At 41.3% G+C, this 21497-nt stretch overlaps 2 protein-coding genes and 1 pseudogene across 2 annotated transcripts in view; all 3 read left to right on the forward strand.

The window, feature by feature from the left end:
- Nucleotides 1-346: 346 nt before the first annotated feature.
- Nucleotides 347-2639, forward strand: LOC115662972 (G-type lectin S-receptor-like serine/threonine-protein kinase At2g19130). Its single transcript, XM_056315193.1, has 2 exons — nt 347-434; nt 511-2639. The coding sequence occupies exon 2, from the start codon at nt 626-628 to the stop codon at nt 2588-2590; it is 1965 nt and encodes a 654-aa protein (XP_056171168.1). The 5' UTR covers nt 347-434; nt 511-625; the 3' UTR covers nt 2591-2639.
- A 3713-nt stretch (nt 2640-6352) lies between these two features.
- LOC115685511 (rust resistance kinase Lr10-like) overlaps nt 6353-21497 on the forward strand; it is a 70239-nt gene continuing 55094 nt past the window's right edge. Inside the window, exon 1 of the mRNA XM_056315191.1 lies at nt 6353-6459. Coding sequence (XP_056171166.1) covers nt 6374-6459 — 86 coding nt within the window. The 5' untranslated portion in view covers nt 6353-6373. The remainder of the gene's footprint in view (nt 6460-21497) is intronic.
- Nucleotides 7723-9163, forward strand: LOC115662970 (rust resistance kinase Lr10-like; annotated as a pseudogene).

Raw genomic sequence — 21497 nt, forward strand, 5'->3', positions numbered from 1 at the left:
GTTAATTGGTTGAGTTGCACATTTCAATGACAGATGACCCCAACGATCTTTTCGATCATCAAACCAAAGAACCTACTCTGGAATACCAAGCGTTTATGAGAAAAACAGCCAATTTCTTATGACTTTCGACTCAACCTTGTTGGACCGGCAACTCCCCGAAGACCACTGGCTAATGAGAGATCAAGATTTTATCAGAAAGCCTTAAAGCTGCTGACTCCCCATGTCAAAACCGTAGTTGCGAAAGAGAGAGCAACAAGAGATGATTCACATAAGCAGAAACGCAAAAATGTTTCCATATATTTGCTTCTTTACTCTGTTTCATTTGGCCCCTCTGTCCATAAGCACAGATACCATATTACCCGGTGAGTCTCTCTCCGGAAACCAGATATTAATCTCTCAAGGAGGAACATTTGAGATGGGCTTCTTTTCACCAGGTAATACTGGTAACCACTACATTGGCATTTGGTACAAAGGATTACCTCAAAAGACTCTGGTTTGGGTTGCAAATAGGAACCGCCCCGTGTCCGACCCATTCTCTTCGGAGTTGAAGCTCCTCCGGGACGGTAATTTAGTCATACTCGCTTCATCCAAGCATCAAATCTGGTCGACCGGTTCAACATCGCTCATGCCTAATTCGACTTCAGCAGTGCTCCTTGACAATGGAAACTTCATTTTAAGGAAGACATCCAATGCGTCTAGTGTTGCTTGGCAGAGTTTCGATCATCCCACTGATACCTGGTTGCCAGGTGCCAAGTTTGTATATAATTCACATACGTCTGAACGAACAGTTTTGGTGGCATGGAGAGATTTAGATGATCCAGCTCCTGGGATATTCTCTGTAATCCCGGAAGCAGAAGAAAGAATTCAGTTTTCGCTATTTAACGGGTCGGAAGCCTACTGGCATGGTGGTGACTGGACTGGGAACGATTACGGGCATCAGCCTTCACTGACAGTGGACAACGTGATTGCCTTCACCTTTGTTTCAAATGAGAATGAGACCTACTCCAAATATTCCTCAGTTGCTCCTTATAATCTTTCTAGGATTTTGCTCGAACCGACGGGGCTGCTCAAGCAATTAGTATGGGCAAAGCATGTCCAGGAATGGAAAGTGCTTTGGACACAGCCAACCCTAAAGTGTGAGATTTATCCCTTTTGTGGTGCTTCTTCTAATTGCAATCAGAGCGACGCACCACTTTGTGATTGCGCACTTGGATACTTAGATCATCTGAAGCTGGAAGATCGTCTGGGCCGATGCAAGAGGAGAAATGTGTCAAAATGTACTGGTGACAGGAAAGATAATTTTTTCCTCATGCCTAATACACGCTTGCCGAAAAATTCTGATTGGTTCATGGTGGAAAACCTTGAAGCGTGCAGGTTATTGTGCTTGAGCAACTGTTCTTGCAGTGCTTATGCTTACACTGCTAACTGTCTGATATGGACGGATGACAAATTTGTGGTTCAACGTTCAGCCGATGATGCACTTTCAAGAGATTTCTATGTCCGGATCACGGCATTGGACTTGAAGGAGGAGAGTAAGAAAAGGGAGAAACCTAGTTCAAATTCCATAACAGCAGTTGTAGTTGTGTCCGTAGCTTTTCTCTTGGTCCTCAGTGGGTCGCTGGTGACCATTAGGAGGAGACGGTCTGCTAGTGCAGCGGACGATCGTTTGATGCATTTTGCATATCGAGTTCTGAAGAAGGCAACGAAGAACTTCTCTGAGAAAATTGGGGAAGGCGGGTTTAGTTCTGTCTTCAGGGGAGCACTGCCAGACTCAACTCCAATAGCAGTGAAGAAACTTGTGAACCAAAACCAAAGTAACAAACAGTTCCTTGCGGAAGTTAGAACTATCGGAACAATACAGCATGTCAATGTCCTTCGTCTGCGAGGTTTTTGTGCAGAAGAATCAAAGAGGTTCCTGGTATATGAGTACCTTGCAAATGGTTCGCTCGCAGTTCATTTGTTTCAGAAAGGTTCCAACACCCTCGATTGGAAAACCAGATACGGCATTGCCATCGGGATTGCTAAAGGATTGGAGTATCTCCATGAGAGGTGTCGCGATCGCATCATACACTGCGACATCAAGCCAGAGAATATACTGTTGGATTCGGAACTCGCGCCACAAATTGCCGATTTCGGCCTCGCAAAGCTCCTGGGACGGGATGTCAGCCGCGTAATTACCACCATCAAGGGAACCAGAGGGTACCTCGCACCAGAATGGATTTCGGGAGGAGCCATAACGTCCAAAGTCGACGTTTTCAGCTACGGAAAGCTGCTTTTCGAGATCATATCGGGAAAGAGAAACATTGGGGAGCTGAACAGTGATATGCGCGAGTATCTGCCGCTTCAGGTAGCTAATTCAATCGCCAAAGGAGAAGAAGTCTTGCCACTCGTGGACCCCAGATTGGACGGACTCGTGGAGATGGAAGAATTGTGCAGGGCGTGCAAAGTGGCTTGCTGGTGCATTCAAGACAGCGAGCGAGATAGGCCAACTATGACTCAGGTAGTCCAGATTTTGGAGGGGGTTATGGCAGTAGAAAAGCCTCCGATCCCAAGAACTTTCTTGCAACTTGTAGGAATTAATGAAGAGTGAAGCATAAAACAAAGCACTATGTCCTTTCTTTGATATTTTATCGGCGTGATGTAGCCCCAATTCATCCTCCACGAGTCTTTATGTACATTCACAGCTATGTACCTCTTTGACTCGTGGGACTGATCTAAGATCTAATCTCACACTTCCATTGAAAAAAAAGGAAAGAAAAGCAGTTCATTTTGGATTCCCCGCCTATATCGAATTTTTCATTCATTGGAATTCTCATCAAATTAGGCCCGACCCGGTGAACAAATGGAATGGGCCTAAACAGCCCCTTAACCGAGCCAACGGAGAAAATCTTTCGCGTGACATTTACATATGTATGATACCAGGTCAACCGTGTTTGGATTGGCATTTTATTTACATCTTAATTAATCTAAATCTTGCTACATGCACTTTTTTTTTTCAAATCCAAACTATCTTAACCATCCACATCATAAAAATGCGAAAAAATTTCTGAAAAAATTCTAAATCTATTGAACGGATGCCAATTCAGTCCTAAATATTTTAATTTGATCAAATCAGTCATAAACTTTTTTGGCAATTTGCCAATTAAGTCATTCCGATCAATTTTGGCTAAAAATCGTTAATGTAGACCATGGTCGTCTTACATGGTACAACCGGCGCTAACCTGATCATATTTTTAAATTTTTTTTAATTTTTATTATTTATTATTTTTTTCAATTGTGGCCGACAAGAGTTGCAGCACTTGCCTAGTTTTGGCTAGTGCCCTCGCCCGCAGTTGGCGAGGCTGCAATGGCCCTGCCTTCGCCCATACTAGGCAAGGCCTTCTAGGCCAACAAGGGCCCGATCCTCACCTAATGGCACAATGAAAACAAAATAAAAAAGAAATAAAAATTTAAAAAGATTAAAAATTGTCAATGTAGGATGGCCCAAATCCATGTCAACAATTTCCAGCCAAAATTGGTCAGGTTTTTAAATTGACAAATTGGCAAATTGTCAAAAGGTTTAGGACTAAATTGTCGAAATTGAAAGGTTTATAATTGAATTAGCATCCTCACAATAAATTTAGGCTTTTTTGGTAATTTTCCCTTAAAATGCTGATTTGTAGATTCACATACAATTTTTTCCATAAACTTTTAAAGTTCTAATAATATTTTAGTTTGTGGTAGTAGGAAATAATACCAATAAGCCAAATAAATGCACAATGAAGCTTTTCATAACATATGAAAATGTCATATGATATATTTCTTACATAGACACCATTTGGGGGTATCTAAGTATCAATCATAAATGTTGTTTTCATAAATTAAGCAAACCCATAGTTAGATGCAATAAATGTCTCTATATAATTAAGCAAACCGAAAAGAAATAGGGACACATTCAAAATTATTCATTCACAAAATGGACAGTTGTACATGCATGATGCTCTTGATTGTGTGACAACTAGTTGGTCATGCAAGATGTGATCATCCATGCATCTATATTTCCTCATGGTCAAAGAGAGGACTCTGTCGCTTGATTCTCGGATTGAAAAGGAGTGTTACCGAGAGAAAATATAAAAAAAAAGAGAGAGATGCAGAAGAGAGATTTGATCCTGAAGGGAAAACCATGAATGGAGGACAAGAGAAAGTTAAACCCCGATGGTACATGTTGTAAGTCGTTCACACCTTCTCTAGTGTTTTAGGAAATCATATCTTATATTCCATATATGAACAGGATCAGATATGCTAATGTGTACCTGTCGCGTGTGCCAAATTATATGAGTAAGGTAATATATGTGCACATGAGAACTAAGTACCACACGTAATATATACGTTGTGAATGCCACCATTTGAACTTTGTTAGGATAAAGTGCTGAACAGTGGGAGCCACCTCTTGATCATGTATGGGCCAACTCTAGTGTCTTACTTGCGCGTCCATCTGTATATATCGATAGGGTTAGTTATACGATATGCGTCATTTAATAACATCTGCGTGATTTTCTATTTTTATTATTTCCTATATTTTAGAGAGGTGGTAAATTACTTGCTCAGTAGGTGCGTACTTTCTGAATAGGGATAAATGCACTTAAAGTCTTAAAACTCATTACGAAAGAGTATTAAGTACTAAAACTTCAAAAAAGCGTAATCAAATCTCAAAATTTATCCAATTAGTACAGTTGAATTCTTATGAGCTTTATTCATTTTTAGTGACGGAAAATACTGAAATGACTTTTATTAATATATCTCTAATATATGTTGTGCGTATTTTGCAGCAGTGAAGATCTCTCGCTATGGGTAAGGAGGGTGGCGCCAGGGATGGGAAAGGGGGCGGTGCCAGCCCCCAACTTTGCCTGCGACCCTCGCCAGGGTACAAGCGAGGGCCAGCGCCCGAGCAAGTGACAGGTTTCTTAGTATTTGGTCCTTCAGCAGCGTTTCTGCAGAAACTCTTTCTCCCCGAACACTCAACAAGACGCATAATACACTCAATCGCCAGCATACATCTGATTTCCATTTCCATGCAAGTAGATGTACGCCAGAGAAAAGGAGTGAATTGCATTGAGAGGAACCATCTCTTCACAGACTCCACTAATGAGTCTTAGAATGGTCTTCAATTCCATTAGCGAGTTGCGTGCTCATGATAATTGGAGCGTGGTTGGGGGGTTCTTGCTTTGCTAGGATTACATCAGAGGGGAGTCCATGGAATTGAAGCGCGATCTTGTGACCACCGTTCATGAGGCACAAACCCAATCGGCTAAACCTGCCCATGGTATATATCAAATTGGACAGGCTTGAAAATTGTTTGGTGGATTGGAGAAGCAACATGGTCAAGACTAAGAGAACTTAAAGGCCTCACCAGTCGTCACCACCGTGCGAGTGTTGATTGGCCCTCGCGACCACCCTGCTAGGGTCAACCAACCCTTGCCCTGATCTGGTCTAGGGATTGTAGGCCCTGGCCTGCTCGCGGTTGAGTGAGAGTGAGAGTCTTTGTCAGGTTTCCCAACCATCTCTCTCTCAGGTTCTCTCTTACCTTATTTTTCTTCATTTTTGGCCTTTTTCTTTTCCTTTTTTTAGATATTCTTTTTTGTTTTTGATTTTTTGGTTTATTTTATGATGTGGCACCCATGTGTCGTTAATGCATGTGTCAATCGAGAAACAAATATCTCTCTTCTCAAGTCACGACGTTTCTGACCCAAAGAAAAAAGTCGCGACGTTACTTAGGCTTCTCAGAAAAAAATCACTTACTTTGAAAATGAACATTTGAAAATAAAATTTTCGGTACGCATAATTTCAGTCATCTTCATGTGTATTTCAATTCTCAAAATATTTTTTTTTTAAATATATGATTGTATTTGGGTTTATATATTCCTCCGACCCAGATTGAAGAGAACTTCCTCTAACCACCCTTCGGAATGCGCTTGGAAGCTCTCCTTTTTTGACTGTGGACGACTCTGGGTCAATGCTTGAATTGCGCTTTTCCAAAGACGACTCTTGGGTCCAAAAAAAAAAGAAGACTCCAGCTCTTCAACTTCAATCACGATACGTCTCTCTATACGCATCCCCTTTTCTGTCGCGCCTCTGCACCAAATAACCAAAGCCAAACAAAAAGCTCTCTGCATTGCACAAATTCTCTCAACTCAGGTACCAAATGGAGCCTTTCCTATTGCTCGTTCTTCTCATAATAACAGCTGGGATTAGTTGCTATGCCCACAACAATCACTTATGTGCAACTTCAGCGTGCGGCGAAGTCGGTAACGTTAATTATCCCTTTTGATTGAAGGACGATCCGAAAGTCTGTGGTGACTCCAGGTTCGAATTAGCGTGTGAAGATAACCGCACGATGCTATCTTTGTTCGATGGCCGATATCATGTGAAATCGATAAACCCGTGGAATTATGGGGGTTCCATTGGTGGGGATTCTGGGCTTATGGAAGTGGTCGATGTCGGCCTGCAAAAGAGCAATTGTTCCTCCCTTCCTCTCCACGGTTAATGCCCTCTAATTTCACTGGTGGAAACAATGAACCCTACCAGCTTAATGATCGAACCAGGGTGACCATTATGTCATGCTCAAAGCCACTGAGATCTCGTTTATATATCGACACTCAACCATGTATAGCTATAAACGGGTATCATTCATACGCCATCATCGACGCAAGGCCATCGGACATTGATGATTTTTGCACCATAACCAAGTCAATACTTGCAGCATATTATTTATTGGATAGAAAAGAAGCATTGTCCCGGGAGAATTCCACAATCTCCTACAAGGACATTTACAATGCGATGGCCAAGGGGTTTAATCTCTACTACTGGGTGCCGCCGCGGAAGAAAACATATCACTTTTGCTTCTTAGGCTTCCGATACTGAGGGAAACAATGCATACCCTACTACTACTGTAAGTATGCCTTTCCATCAAAGTACTTTACCCGATCAATATGCTAATAGTTAGCTCTGGCTATATCTCGTCCATTAAGGGACCATCATGATTGAGTAAGCAAAACCGAACAAAACGAGTTAGCCCTCGAGGGGATTGAGATGACATGCAAATAATTGGTTTACTGTTACATACAATCTTTACACGGAGAATAATAGAGAAGAATTTCGTCGTTCTCCGAGATAAACTGATGGTCGCGATCGTGTTCTGTTGCATTTTATTCTTGTTCCCGCGATGATAGTTGAAAGTTGAAATATAGCACTCACTAAAACTAAGCTTGTGCTAAGTTAAAATGGAACATCTCAAATTTCAAAAATTATAAGAAGATCGTGTTTGGTTCCTTCTAAAAGTTTTTATATTAGCTCAAAGTACCTGATCTTTTCAACTGCTAACTTTGCTTTTATTGTTAAGAGTTTCACAAATTCGGGAATTAAAAGCCTACCTGAAATATGTAAAACATTCAGAAGAGTCTTAAAAAATCATTTTCTGGAAAAAGAGATATAGTTTAGCCAGTCAGAAAAGAGTGAAGAAAATCATTTTTAAAACCATCACAACACATACGTGGTTGTTCACATTGAGACAAGAGACTTGTTGAATATATATGATTGATGTAATTTCAACACTATAGTCTGCAAATGTAACATTAGTTGTTTATCAGTTATTTTCCTTAGTAAATATTTGCTTCCAATATTTTTCATTTGTACCTAATTTTTTAGTTAATCAGGATGATAATACTGATTATGTGTCTTAATTAATCTCTTGCTTCCTGTAAACAATTCTTCCTGGGGTATGGCGCTAAATGTTGCACTCAATAGAGTTCCTAATGCCGGCTTTGTCTTCGGTATGGACGATTCTGTTTTCCTCACATCTGGAAAACACTCGCGCACTATGTGTCAAGAAATCATTCTTTGAATGTGCTTTATAACAAATATATATGCTCTACACCAATCGTTAAGGCAATTTTCTACACAGCTCACTTCCTGGCAGCAAAATTCATATTCAGAGCTCCATGTGTGTTGATACTTCTAATCTATAAGTGGATGAGAAGGCACCAAGCAATGGACGCAAACATCGAAGAATTTTTACAAGCTCACAACAATTTTTTGACCATAAGGTACTCTTATTCCGATATCAAGAAGATCACGAAGAATTTCAAACACAAATTAGGTGAAGGGGGATATGGTTCTGTGTAGAGAGGAATACTTAGAAGTGGCAATGATGTTGCGGTTAAGATTTTGAACAAATCAAAATCTACTGGCCAAGATTTTATAAGCAAAGTGGCCACAATTGGAAGGATCCACCATGTTAATGTGGTTCAACTTGTTGGTTTTTGCTTCGATTACTCCAAACAAGCTCTAGTCTATGATTTCACGCCGAATGGATCTTTAGATAAGCACATTTTCTATAAAGATAGAGAAAATTCTCTTGATCATAAGAAAATATACGAGGTCTCTCTTGGCATAGCTAGAGGGATAGAGTATCTACAACGGGAATGTGACATGCAAATTCTACACTTTGACATCAAGCCTCACAACATTCTCCTAGACCAGAGTTTCACTCCAAAAGTTTCTGACTTTGGACTTGCGAGACTTTACTCCACCGATCATAGCATAGTACCCTTGACTGTAGCAAGAGGAACCTTGGGATATATGGCACCAGAGCTATTCTATAAAGACATTGGTGGTGTTTTTTATAAAGCTGATGTTATAGTTTTGGAATGATGTTGATGGAAATGGCCGGTAGAAGGAGAAATGTAAATGCAACTGCAGAGGATTCAAGTCAAATTTATTTCCCTTTGTGGATTTATGATCAGCTCGGCAAGGAAAAGGAGGTTGAAATCATAGATGCCATAGAAGAGGAAAGAGAGACAACGGGGAAGATGATAATTGTTGCTCTTTGGTGTATACAACTGAGCCATCATGATCAACCGTCGATGAGCAGGGTTCTTAATATGCTAGAAGGAGAGATCGATAACCTACAACTTCCCCCGAAACCACTTTTGTATCTAACAAAGATGCCGGTTGATGATGCGGAGAGTGAGATTGAACTTGAAACTTTCTCATCTTCTTCAAGTGTTCCAACAATTTCTAGTAGTTACCAGCCTGAGCATAACAACAAGAGTGCTGAATCTTGCTTTGTGTGATGTTTTCCCTCTTGTAGAAATTGAATCCAAAATAAAAGTGGTATTATCACTTGTACTTGATTTTAGTGGTATAATTCTCGTGGCTATTTCTTTGTACCCACCTTTTCCAAATCTGTTTCTCTATTCTTCTTTTGGACGAGGGTTTCTTTAAGAAATTTTTTGTCCTTTTGAATCTCATTTTCGATCCCTCCTCCGTGGTCCTAAAAGCTCGCACTTGAAAAAAATTGAGAATACATGGCAAACATGTTTCAAAATACGGTTATAAGTGCTCAAGATGGAGGAACGCGCGTGCACAAAAATCAACTTAAGCATGGAAGTGAAGACAACCATGGAATTATGGGAAAATATTCCGTGGTTGCAAAGCGCCATGTCAATCGTTGACATGCCGTGCGTGGTTTTTACTCATGTCCAATCATAGGTTGACACAAGTCTGCTGAGGTGGAATACAAAAAATAAAAAATTGATTTTTATCTTCTTCTTCCTCCATCACATGGAGCCACCCCTCCAGCCACCATCTCCATCCCTTCCGTTTACAAGGAGTAAAACAGTACTCGACATAAAATTCCCCGAAACCCACATCGGTTTCAGCACTTGATCACTGCCGTTTCCTCACCACTGCTGAACCCATCTCCTCTTTCTCGTTTCTTTCTCTCTACTTCACCGGCTCCGTGGACTTCAACCCATCTTGTCGTCGTCGTCCTCCGATTGGCCTGCCGTTTCGATGCGATGGGCTATGCTGGATCTCGGGCCAAAGGAGATGGTACGACACCGATCGTTCTCTGCTTGTTCTTCGCTGTTCTGGTCTTCGATGGCTTTTTCCATCTCGCTGATGTGGCGCTTTGCAACCACTGAACATGGAATTATAGAGGGCAAATTGGAAATAGCCCAAAAGTGGATATCATGATAGGCGATTCGAATGGGAAAAATATGTAACTATTAATTATACTATTTATACTAAAACTGGTATACAATATTAGTGTTTTAGTTATTAGGATGCTTACTGATAGAGAAAAATGATGAGTAAAACACGAGATTAGACAAGTTTAAAACTGAATAATTGATACAAGAGATAAATAAGTTTTAGACTCCGCAAATAAATAGGGAGCATGATATCAAGAACCAATAAAAATGCTTAGAATGGAAACTAGTTCTAGTGAAGCTGACAGGTTTGGCTTTCATATCAAATTCCCAGTTCACTTAACGCAACGAAGTAATGACTTAAACAAAATTATTACTTGAAACTCAGGTGAACAAAGTTTATTATCATCACTGTTACTATTTTGATCCAATTTAGGGCACGGTAGTTAATTTTTACGGTAGTAAAGACGATTACTAAGAATAATTAATTTGCCAAAAAAGTCAAAATTTATAAATTGCACACAAGTTTCGTTTCTAATTAGTGCGCAAGCTATCCATAAAGTAGTCTATCACTAGTTATGTTAGCTTCAAGACGTGTACAACAATCTCTGCATAATTTCTACTGATGGAACCTTTGGTTGGTCCACACAAATTACTTTTCTAGACTTGACTTTGTGTTGATTTGTTTGACTTGGTCATTTCAATGACAGATGACCCAACTGATCTTTTCGATCATCACTCATCAGACAAAGGAACCTCCTCTGAAATACTCCGCGTTTACTAGCCATCTCGTGGACAGATTCGAAAGCAATTGTTAGATGAAACTCAGGTGAACAAAGTTTATTAGCACCAAGGGTGCTACATGTTCTCATCGTCTTCGCAATATAGTAATTACAACATGTTGGCGTGCAAATGAGTTACAAAGATTTTGGTACACTATAGTCTATAGGGCACAGTAGTTCATTTCACGACACAAACTGATTCCTAGAGAGAATCAATTTGCCAAAAATGTCAAATTCAGAAACCGTAAGGAAGTTTACTTCCTAATTAATGAAAGCAACCCACAAATCAATCCACCGCTTGTTATGTTAGGTTGACTGCGTGTACAACAATCCCTGCGTAATTTCCACTGATGGAACCTTTGGTTGGGCCACACAGAGTTTACTTTACTTGACTTCGTGTTTTTGGCTGACTTGAACATCTTGATGACAAGGGAACCCTCTGCCCACGTCCATCCGACAAAGAAAACATCCACTGAAATACTACGCTTTTCAGTCATGAGCAAGACGTTAAAAGGCTTCGTTTGAACTCTGGAACGTAAAACACGGGGGTATTCCCTAGGGTGAGGGAAGAAAAACTATCCCCAAATTTGGGGGCAGAGCCAACTAGTGGACAGATTCGACAGCAACTGCTAGAATTCTAGTCGCCCCACAAGAAAAACAGCTAGCGTCTTGTCACTTTCGACTCAACCTCGTTGGACGGGAAATTCCCCGAAGACCGCTGGCTAATGAGAAGTCCAGATTTAACCGTTCAAAGAAAGACTTACAGAGTTGTTAACTCACCATGTCAAAACCGCAGTTTCGAAGTAAAGAGCAACAAGAGATGAGTTGCATAAGTGAAAATCCACAAATGATTTTGTTGCGAAATATGTGGAAGCTAACGGATCTTACAATTTGAAAAAAGCACGAAAGAACTAAACTACCAGAGAAGTCAACAAGGAAGGAAAACATACACTGGATTTACGTGATTTGGTCCGCATGTCAGTACCTACTCCGATAAAGAGCCAGCAGCAGAAAATCTACTAATCACCAAATGATGTATAGAGTTATAATCATTCACATGCTTGACTAATTCCTAATCGTAGAGATAAAATAAACCACGGACAAATTATCTTGTCACACTAACTTTTGAAATTATTCCAGAATGTAATCACACGAACCTCTCGGCCATTTCAAGAAGTCGTGTTGTCACGCCCCGAACCCCATCGAGCGCGCGGCATCCCTTACTCAGGTCGAATCAGTGCGACGTCCTAGGAAATTGTCGCCGACCCAAAGATTCTATCAGAGTAAATTCACGGCGAAAACAAATCATATTATCCCGGACAATAATATTGGAGAACACCAGAATAAACTAACACGCCAAACCGCCAACTCATATTTAGAACATTACATTACCATATTTATATACAACATCCATTTACTAGCACACTTGTACCCTTCCACTGAGAACTCTGACTCAGCTCCAATCTCAATCGGGTAGTCTATGTCCCCTGACTCCACTAGGATCTCCTCTCGCTTCTTCCTCGACAGGCTCTTCAACTGGCTCATCCATTAGGTACTCCACAAAGTTATTATCAGTGTGCATAACTATACCAAAATGTTCTGGTGGCGGTTGGTTCATTGCTCAGGCGGGTGATCTGAAATGGTTTGGTTGAAACAACCATGAGACACTTCTCAATAAGTCACAACCTAAACCCTACCTAGGCTACCACGTATTCCAGACAAGTTCAGACACACAACAAGCAACACAACAAACACTATCCACGCAATCGTACTGACCTTGATTCTTGGCATACTCAGCCTGCACATTAGTTCATAATCACAACATTCAAAACTCGCACGCATTTCACACTTCGCGCACCACAAACCACACACATTTCCATGCCCAAAAACACGCATCGATCACGCACTATCGCATCAATTTCATTTACTTTCCTCGTCGTACTCCACTAGCTCAATCACTTTCTCGGCCCGCGTAAACACGCCTCAGGCCCACACGATCGCGCCCCGAGCATTACACGCCTCGGTCCGATCCCACTTTCTCTTACCATGCCACACACCCCGTTCTCAATCACATTCCTTGGCCCGCGTAAACACGCCTCAGGCCCACACAATCGCGCCCCGAGCATCACACGCCTCGGTCCGATCCCATTCACACATTCTTTCCTCAGCCCGCGCCAAATGCGACAGGCCTACGTGATCGAAATCCGAGCTTATAATGCCTCGGCCCGATCCCAATCTCACCCCAGCTGATCGTGCCTCGGACCGATTTCATTCTCACTTTCTTTCCTCAGCCCGCGCCAAATGCGACAGGCCTACGTGATCGAAATCCGAGCTTATAATGCCTCGGCCCGATCCCAATCTCACCCGAGCTGATCGTGCCTCGGACCGATTTCATTCTCACTTTCTTTCCTCAGCCCGCGCCAAATGCGACAGGCCTACATGATCGAAACCCGAGCTTATAATGCCTCGGCCCGATCCCAATCTCACACTCGCACACATTCGCATTTAATTCCGTGCACACAATTGCATCCAATAATTCACAATCACACAGTCATATCACAAAACACATGATCAACACACAAACTGGCATTTTTCCACACCTAAACGTTATTAAATCAGTTCAGGCCCTTCACGGCATTTTCACAAAATCTCGAGCCGAACCTAACGGTACCAACCACACAACAAACAGCACCCCACAGCACATAGAACTACACATCACAGCCATCAATCAGCCTTTTTCACCCTCAAAATCACCATATCTCACTCCCGGCTCTTCACGACACTTTCATAAAATTACGAGCCGGACCTAACAGTACAAACCATACGTCCATCGGCACATCACAGCACATAGAACCGCACAGTACAGCCATCAATCTGTCATTTTCACACTTAGAATCACAATATTTCATTCCCGGCTCTTCACGGCACTTTCATAAAATTCCAAGCCGGACCTAATGGTACTAACCATGTACCGAACAGCCCGTCACAGCACACTAAACAGCTAATCACAGCAATCAATCGACCTCTAAAATTCCACCAAATCTTCCCGATTTCGCACCTAAGGCTCGCTAATCCAATTAATTCCTAATTTCCACCAAATCGCATCTAAACGGGCCCGAAATAACCCGATATACTAGGCGGGGTTTAGATCGCGACTTACCGAGCTCTAAACTAACACGGTTAGAGCGAAAGCGGCGGCAAAACCAAGATCTAACGGCGGCTTGCGGCGGCGGTGACGATCGGCGGTGATCGGGAGGAACGGCGGGCGACAGTGACTTGGGAGGCGGCTGGTGGGACTCGCGGCCAAGAGAGGGAGACCGGAGGGAGAGAGAGAATCACGGCGGGGTGAGGGTGGCGTGAGGCTTGGCAGATGGACGGCGCGGCACGGCGGCGGTCGAGACGGCGGCGCGGCAGCGACACAGCGGGAGGGGGAGCTCACGGTGGAAGGGGGAGAGAAGAGAGAGAGGGGGAGCCGTGGGGGAGGGGAAATGAGTGAGGAGAGAGAGAGAGAGAAATTTGACTTAAATAGTCAAATTTTGACCAACTTGACAAATTACCAAAATGCCCCTCTCTAATCTTTTTATTCGACGGTCCAGATTCGATCTTATCTTGAAACCGACGGCCCATATCGAATCTTACCAAAAATATCCAAGGGCAATCTTGTAATTTCTCAAAAAGTCCAAGGGCAAAAGTGTCTTTTCCAAATTTTGGGCAAAATTACCAAAATGCCCTTGCTTGATAAAACTAGCCCTTTAGAAATTCCCAAGGGTAAAATGGTCACTTTCCCATTCTCTTGCCGAAAATGAGTTTTTCCGAAGGATTCGCACATCCAAAATTACGCGTTCCAACCTCAACGTCGTCCTAACGTTCTGCCGTGACTTCCTAATTTTTCGATGCCCAATTTAGTCTCAATTTAATAATTGAATTCTATATAATGCAACTTGTGCATATCTCAGACTAACGGGCGGCTTTCGGGGAAATTCGCAGAATCGACCCGTGACTGATACTAAATCAAGTCACGTGCAAGTTCGTTCTGATCGTATCGACCTCAGTTGTCAATAAAATCGCGAAGATCGATTACTAGTTCCGATAGGCACGATCGTTCGGTATAGGTTCTGGATCGTTCGTCAATTCACTTCGTGGTCAAACAGAATCACCCGTGATCCACTAGTGTGATAGTGACGAATCGGCCCTTCACTATCCTAAGATTGGCCCTTGTTGGCTCAAAATGTCACCTCGACGATTTTCTGATCGAAAGTCGGCTCACAATCGAATCTCTCTAGTCGTACGAATTTAAATCCCTAATTAGCATTTCCCTATAGGTTAGTATCCCAGGAATGATCAGTTCCAGGTGAGACTGACTACAAGTACATTAATAAACTCAGGCTGCGCATGACAACGATTCTGTGCCCAGGAACAGATTCTGCTCAGAAATGATTCTTTTTTATTCTGTGCCCGGAATTGATTCTGAGCATTTTAAGGCGTTTGTTAACGGCCCAAAATTCCATCCCTGGAATAGAAAAAGAACAGAAATGCGTTTGGTAACGCTACAAAATTTCTTTTTATTAATAATATTTTTAAATATTTTAATATTTCTTTCTTTTTTTTCTTTTCCTCCTTCTTGGCCATAGCCTGCTCGCCGGCCATGACCGGTAAAATATTTTTTTATTAATAATATTTTTATTAAAAGTATTTTTTCTTTTTTTTGGCCATGGCCTGGTCGCCGGCCATGACCGGTAAAATATTTTTTTTAAAAATATATATTTTTATTTTTTTTGGCCATGGCCTGGTTGCCGGCCATGGCCGGTAAAATATTTTTTTTATTAATAATATTTTTTCTTAAAATATTTTTATTAAAAATATATATTTTTATTTGTTTGGGCCATGGCCTGGTCGCCGGCCATGGCCGGTAAAATATATTTTTTATTAATAATATTTTTTATTAAAATATATATATTTTTATTTTTTTTGGCCATGGCCTGTCGCTGGCCATGGCTGGTAAAAATTTTTTTTTATTAAAATATTTTTATTAAAAATATATTTTTTTCTTTTTTTTTGCCATGGCCTGTAAAATATTTTTATTAAAAATATACATTTTTATTTTTTTGGCCATGGCCTGGTCGCTGGCCATGGCCGGTAAAATATTTTTTTTTAATAATATTTTTTATTAAAATATTTTTATTAAAAATATATATTTTTTCTTTTTTTGCCATGGCCTGGTCACCGGCCATGGCAGGTAAAATATTTTTTTTTATTAATAATATTTTTTATTAAAAATATATTTTTTTCTTTTTTATGGCCATGGCCTGATCACCGGTCATGGCCGGTAAATTTTTTTTATTAATAATATTTTTTATTAAAATATTTTATTCTCGTCGGATCCGGCGAGGGCGGTCCTCGGGCCGGACATTAGAAGCTAAATTAAAAACCAAGAAAAAGAAGAAGAAAAAAAAATTGATTCTCAAAATTGTTCCTAGAATCAAGAAGCTAATTTTTTTTTATTCTTGATTCTGCTCCAAAACTGATTCTGGGAACAATTTTTGACAAAATTGTGCCCAGAATCAAAAAATTAAACAAACGCATTTCTGTTCCCAAACTGATTCTGGGAACAAAAGAACAGAATCAAACACTATTTGGCAAGTTGTCATGCGCAGCCTCAGTCATTTCATAAATCCCAATTGGGCGAAATTTTGGGATGTCACACGTGTCACACTAACTTATCAACTACAACACTCAATTCAGAGGCTGAACTTCCCCAAAACCGGAGAGTGAGATAGAATTGGAAACATTTTCATCTTTTTAAAGTGTTCCAACAAAATTGTAGGATCTTGTTCAGTGTGATTGTTTTCACTCTTGTAGAAATTGAATGTAAAATAAAAGTAGTAAAATCACTCGTACTTGATTTGATTTTAGTGGTATAACCTTAGTGGCTATCCATTGGTACCCACTTTTTTCAAATGTCTTTTTTTTTTATGAGATTTTCTTTGAGAAAGTTTTGATCCTTCTGGTATCAATGTCAATTTTCCTCCTCGGTCATCCTAGAAAAGCCTGTAATTCAAAGAATCGAGAGAAAAGTGTCAAAAAAGTTCTAAATCTTTGGCATTGGTGCCAATTTAGTCCTAAATCTTTTTTTGGTGCCAATTCAGTCCTAAACCTTTTGTTTTTGTGCCAATTCAGTCCTTTCAGCCAATTTTGGCCGGATTTTGCTAACGTAGATGCCGACCGACCGGCTGGCGGCTAGTCACCGGCAGTGATGTGTTGTCACGTCCCGTACCCTACGAACACGTAACATCCCGCCGCGGTCGTTAAGAATGCGACTCCCAGGATTCGTCGCCGACCCTCTACCATCGAATAAGAGAATATATACGGAAGCCAAACAAACACTCCATTCAACAAACATTCAAACGGGATAATAGAGAGAGAGAATTTAAACAAACCAACAAACCATTTTATAAACTTAACGTCACATACAGCAATAACATATACAAGCCTTTCTAAAGGCCACAAACTCAGACCATTCATACTCAAAAAGGGATAGGGTGGTCGATCTGCTCCACTACTCTATTCAAAAGAGGAGCTCCAAAAAGATAGGGATTCCTAACCCTATCAAAAACCTCCACGGCATCCTAGCGGTGCTCCTGGCAAAGCTGAGTCAGATGCCTCGCTATAGGAACCATACGGCAAAGGCTCCGATTCAGGTTCTGACTCAGGATTAACTACAGCTCCATCAGGGGGATCAATCTCCATAAGATCCCACACTTCTAAACCATCGTCAGGGGGAATATCAAATCCCCGGAGAGGACCAAAAGTCTGAGCTCCATCCCTCAGAAATCAAGCCATATACTTGTGAGCTGTCAAGTACTACTCCCCATCATCTATCCAAACTGTACTCTCATGCTTCTGATATCCCCTATCCTCACCGGCTGGGTACTCAATCACCCAATGCTCCGTCTCCGTTGATCCCCCGAAACGTAGCGGAGGCTCAGTCATAATCAAGGTTGAAGGACTGCAATGTTTAACAACGGGAAATGAGATAAAATCTCAATAAGTAAACTACCTAACCCTCGACTAGGGCAATACGTACCTCCGGCACCCTAATCATGCAATTCTAACCAATAGGGTAAGTTCCTATCAAACGAACAATGGTACCACATACTATGCAAAGTCTTGAATTGCATCACTACCATGGCATACTATCAATATGCATAACAGCAATAATTATAATCTAGACATACTCAATCATTCACACGGGTCTCGATTATAAGATGAAATCACTTCGGCCCATCCCATACCGTGCCTCACGATTTTATCCCATAATCAAGCGCAAAGCATGCCATATGCACATAACACTCGAAGTTGTCCAGATTATTAACGACCCACCATAGGTCACACCGAACTCCCGCCGGTCTTCCGGCATAGCCAGGCACCACCCTACTACTTTGGGCGTGGCAACGTCCGGGATCGAACCCGCCCCCCCCCTCCCCCGTCAACTCGAGTATCGGACGGCATTCCATTTAGGAGCATCGATCCGGCCTCAACCGCGATCGGAAATGTTTGGGATCGAACCCCCCCGACAAGTCAGGTACCAAACAGCATCCGAACTACCGCCGGGCATCGTCTAGAACTCGTCTTAGATGGAACTCATCATGGCACACACGTAAACAACCACGCATTGCCAATTTTAATCTTCCTTAATTAGCCAATGCAAGTGTTTATGACGTGCAATTTACTACGAATAAATATGCCATGAATCGCACTCGTTTTCGTATCAAACATCAATATATGATCACGATATGCCATGCCAAGCCAACAATAGCCATATATCAACCACATGATCCACTTTTAAAATCCTACGATTATTCATCAAGTGCAAGATCAACCATGAAACATCAATTTCAACCATACGATCTTCGTTCTAGGCCACGAAATCATCATCCAACCACACGATCAAGCCACAGTCAACTACTAAGCCATGATTAAATAAATTAACCATACGATTAAACAATTCAACCATGCGATCGGCATTAAACAACTAATCCACCACACGATCGTCATTAAACCTTTAATCGGCACATAATCGACTAATTAGTCATGCGACTGTCAATCAAAGCCACGGGATCAACTTCAAATCTCTAATAAGCCAAATGATTAACTTTTATCACATCCTAATTTAATCTAAACCGTATGATCAAAATTAGCACATAATCAAGTTAATTAAGCCCTAAAATCAACATTAACCAATGTAGAATCAATGGGGGCCATATGATCAATGTCCAAATCATCCAATTCAGCCACTACCACATGATTATTGTAGCCACAAGACTAACCCACGAATTTAATTAAAACAACAAATAAACAATCATAATTAGCCAAGTTAAGCACAATTAGCAACATTAAACATATGCTCAAGCTCAAGCCACATAATCTACCTATCTTAACATTCAAATCAGCCATATAATCATCAAATCCAGCCACCAACAAATCCTCAATTCAACTTCTATCATAACCCCTAAATTACCCTAACAACCCCTAAACACTATCCATTGGTAACCTACTAACCTAATCAAGGTTTAGGGAGTTACTTACCACTAATCTAAGCTAGAAACCAAGCCCAAACAGCAGCAGCAGCAAGTCATGGCCAGATCTGGAATTTCCGGCGAACGGCGGCGGCCAAACGGCGATCCGGCGAACGCCGGCTAATTCGGGCGTGAACGGCAGCTTGGGGGTGGCTCACGGTGACCAAGGGATGTGGGCTGAGGTGCTGGTGGGTGGTGGTGAGGCTCACGGCCAAAAGGGGGAGAGAATGAGAGAGAAAATGAAGAGAGAGAGAGAGAACAAGAGAGAAAGAGGGCTGAAACTTCAATCAAGATCAAGGGTTGTGATGTGTTCTTGATACCCAAAAGATCTAAAGGCTAGGATCAAGTGTTGCTATCCAAGTTCCATCCAAAGGCCAAGATTAAATCTTGAAAAAAGGTTTCTAGAAGGGCATTTTTGTAATTAACCAAAAAGGGCAAGGGCAAAGTTGTCCAAGAGGATTTTCGGCCACTAGGGGAAAAAGACCAACATGTCCTTCCACTCAACAAATAAACTCTAGAACACACAGGGGTAAAATCGTCTTTTCTAATTTTCGAGCCAAATTTACCTTTTTCGCGAATTTCTGAGCAAACCGATAATAAAGCAAGCTTAACGCGGCGTCGTCCAATATAATAATTTTGATATCCTTGAAAGTTCGATACCCAAGTTCGGATTTCAATTCGTAGCCAAAATCGATCAAATGCGACTTTCGTGTATCTCAAACTAACGGGCGGCTTTTAGGATTTACGCGTGTCGACCCGTGGTTGATTTGATATCAATCCACGTTTAAGTTTACTCAAGCCATAGTGACTTCGGTTGTCACGTAATTACGAGGGTCAATCACTGGTTCCGAATGACACGATCGTTAGAAATTGATTTTGGAACGTTCGGAATGCATACAACGATTAAACGGAATCACCCGTGACTCAATTGTATAACATTGTTAAATTGTTCCATAATCATTCTTGGATCGGCCTATAATGGCCTAAAATATCCCCCCGTCAATCCTCATGGTCGAAGTGTCAATCCAGGTTCGAGTTCTTGGGTCGTGCATACCGAAATCCTAACTAGCCATTCCTTAACGGTTAGTATTCTCAAGAATGGCCAATTCCGAGTGAGATATAACATAAACGCATTGATGATAATATCATTTCATAAATCCCGAAAGTGGGTCGAAATTCAGAATGTCACAACTCTTCCCTCCTTACAGAAATTTCATCCTCGAAATTTATAACCAAACCCAAACTATTCAAACAAATGGGAGTGCTGACGCCTCATGATTTCTTCACTTTCTCACGTGACTCCTTCCGTTCCATGATGTTGCCAGACTACTTTGACCAACAGGATTGTCTTATTCCGTAGAACTTGTTCTTTTCTGTCTTCTATCCGAATAGGCTTTTCCACATACGACACCTTGTCGTCCACGTCTATTTCTTCATAATTCAGCACATGGGTCGGATCTGGTTCATACTTCCTTAGCATGGACACGTGGAATATATTGTGAATCTGAGATAAATTCGGTGGCAAAGCAAGTCGATAGGCTAAAATTCCAATTCTTTCCAGTATCTCAAACAGGCCTACGTACCTTGGGCTTAACTTTCCTTTCTTACTAAACCGAGATGTTCCTCGCATTGGTGATACCTTGAGGAAAACATGATCTCCTTATTGAAACTCCAAAGGTCTACGCCGTTTATCTTCATAATTTTTCTGACGACTTTGAGCAGTTTTCAATCTTTCTTGAATGATCTTAACTGCCTCGACTGACTATTCTACCAATTGTAGACCCGTAATACTCCTTTCACCAACTTCATCCCAACAAACTGGTATTCTGTATGCTCTGCCATACAACGCTTCAAATGGTGCCATTATGATGCTTTGCTGATAACTGTTATTGTAGGCGAACTCAACTAAATGTAACTGTTCTTCCCATCCACCTTTAAAATCTATCACATAAGCTCGTAACATGTCCTCGAGTGTCTGAATCGTCCTTTCAGACTGACCATATGTCTGCGGATGATAGGCCGTGCTATATTACAGCTTCGTCCCTATAGTCGTCCGAAGACTTTTCCAAAAGGTTGTGGTAAACTTAGGGTCTCTATTCGACGTGATAGTTAATGATACTCCATGAAGACGGACTATTTGTCGCATGTACACTTCAGCATACTTATCCATT

This window comes from Syzygium oleosum, unplaced genomic scaffold (genome assembly GCF_021117445.2).
Source record: "Syzygium oleosum isolate NSW1041296 unplaced genomic scaffold, Sole_v2.1 Sole_v2.10, whole genome shotgun sequence".
Taxonomy (NCBI): Eukaryota; Viridiplantae; Streptophyta; class Magnoliopsida; order Myrtales; family Myrtaceae; genus Syzygium; species Syzygium oleosum.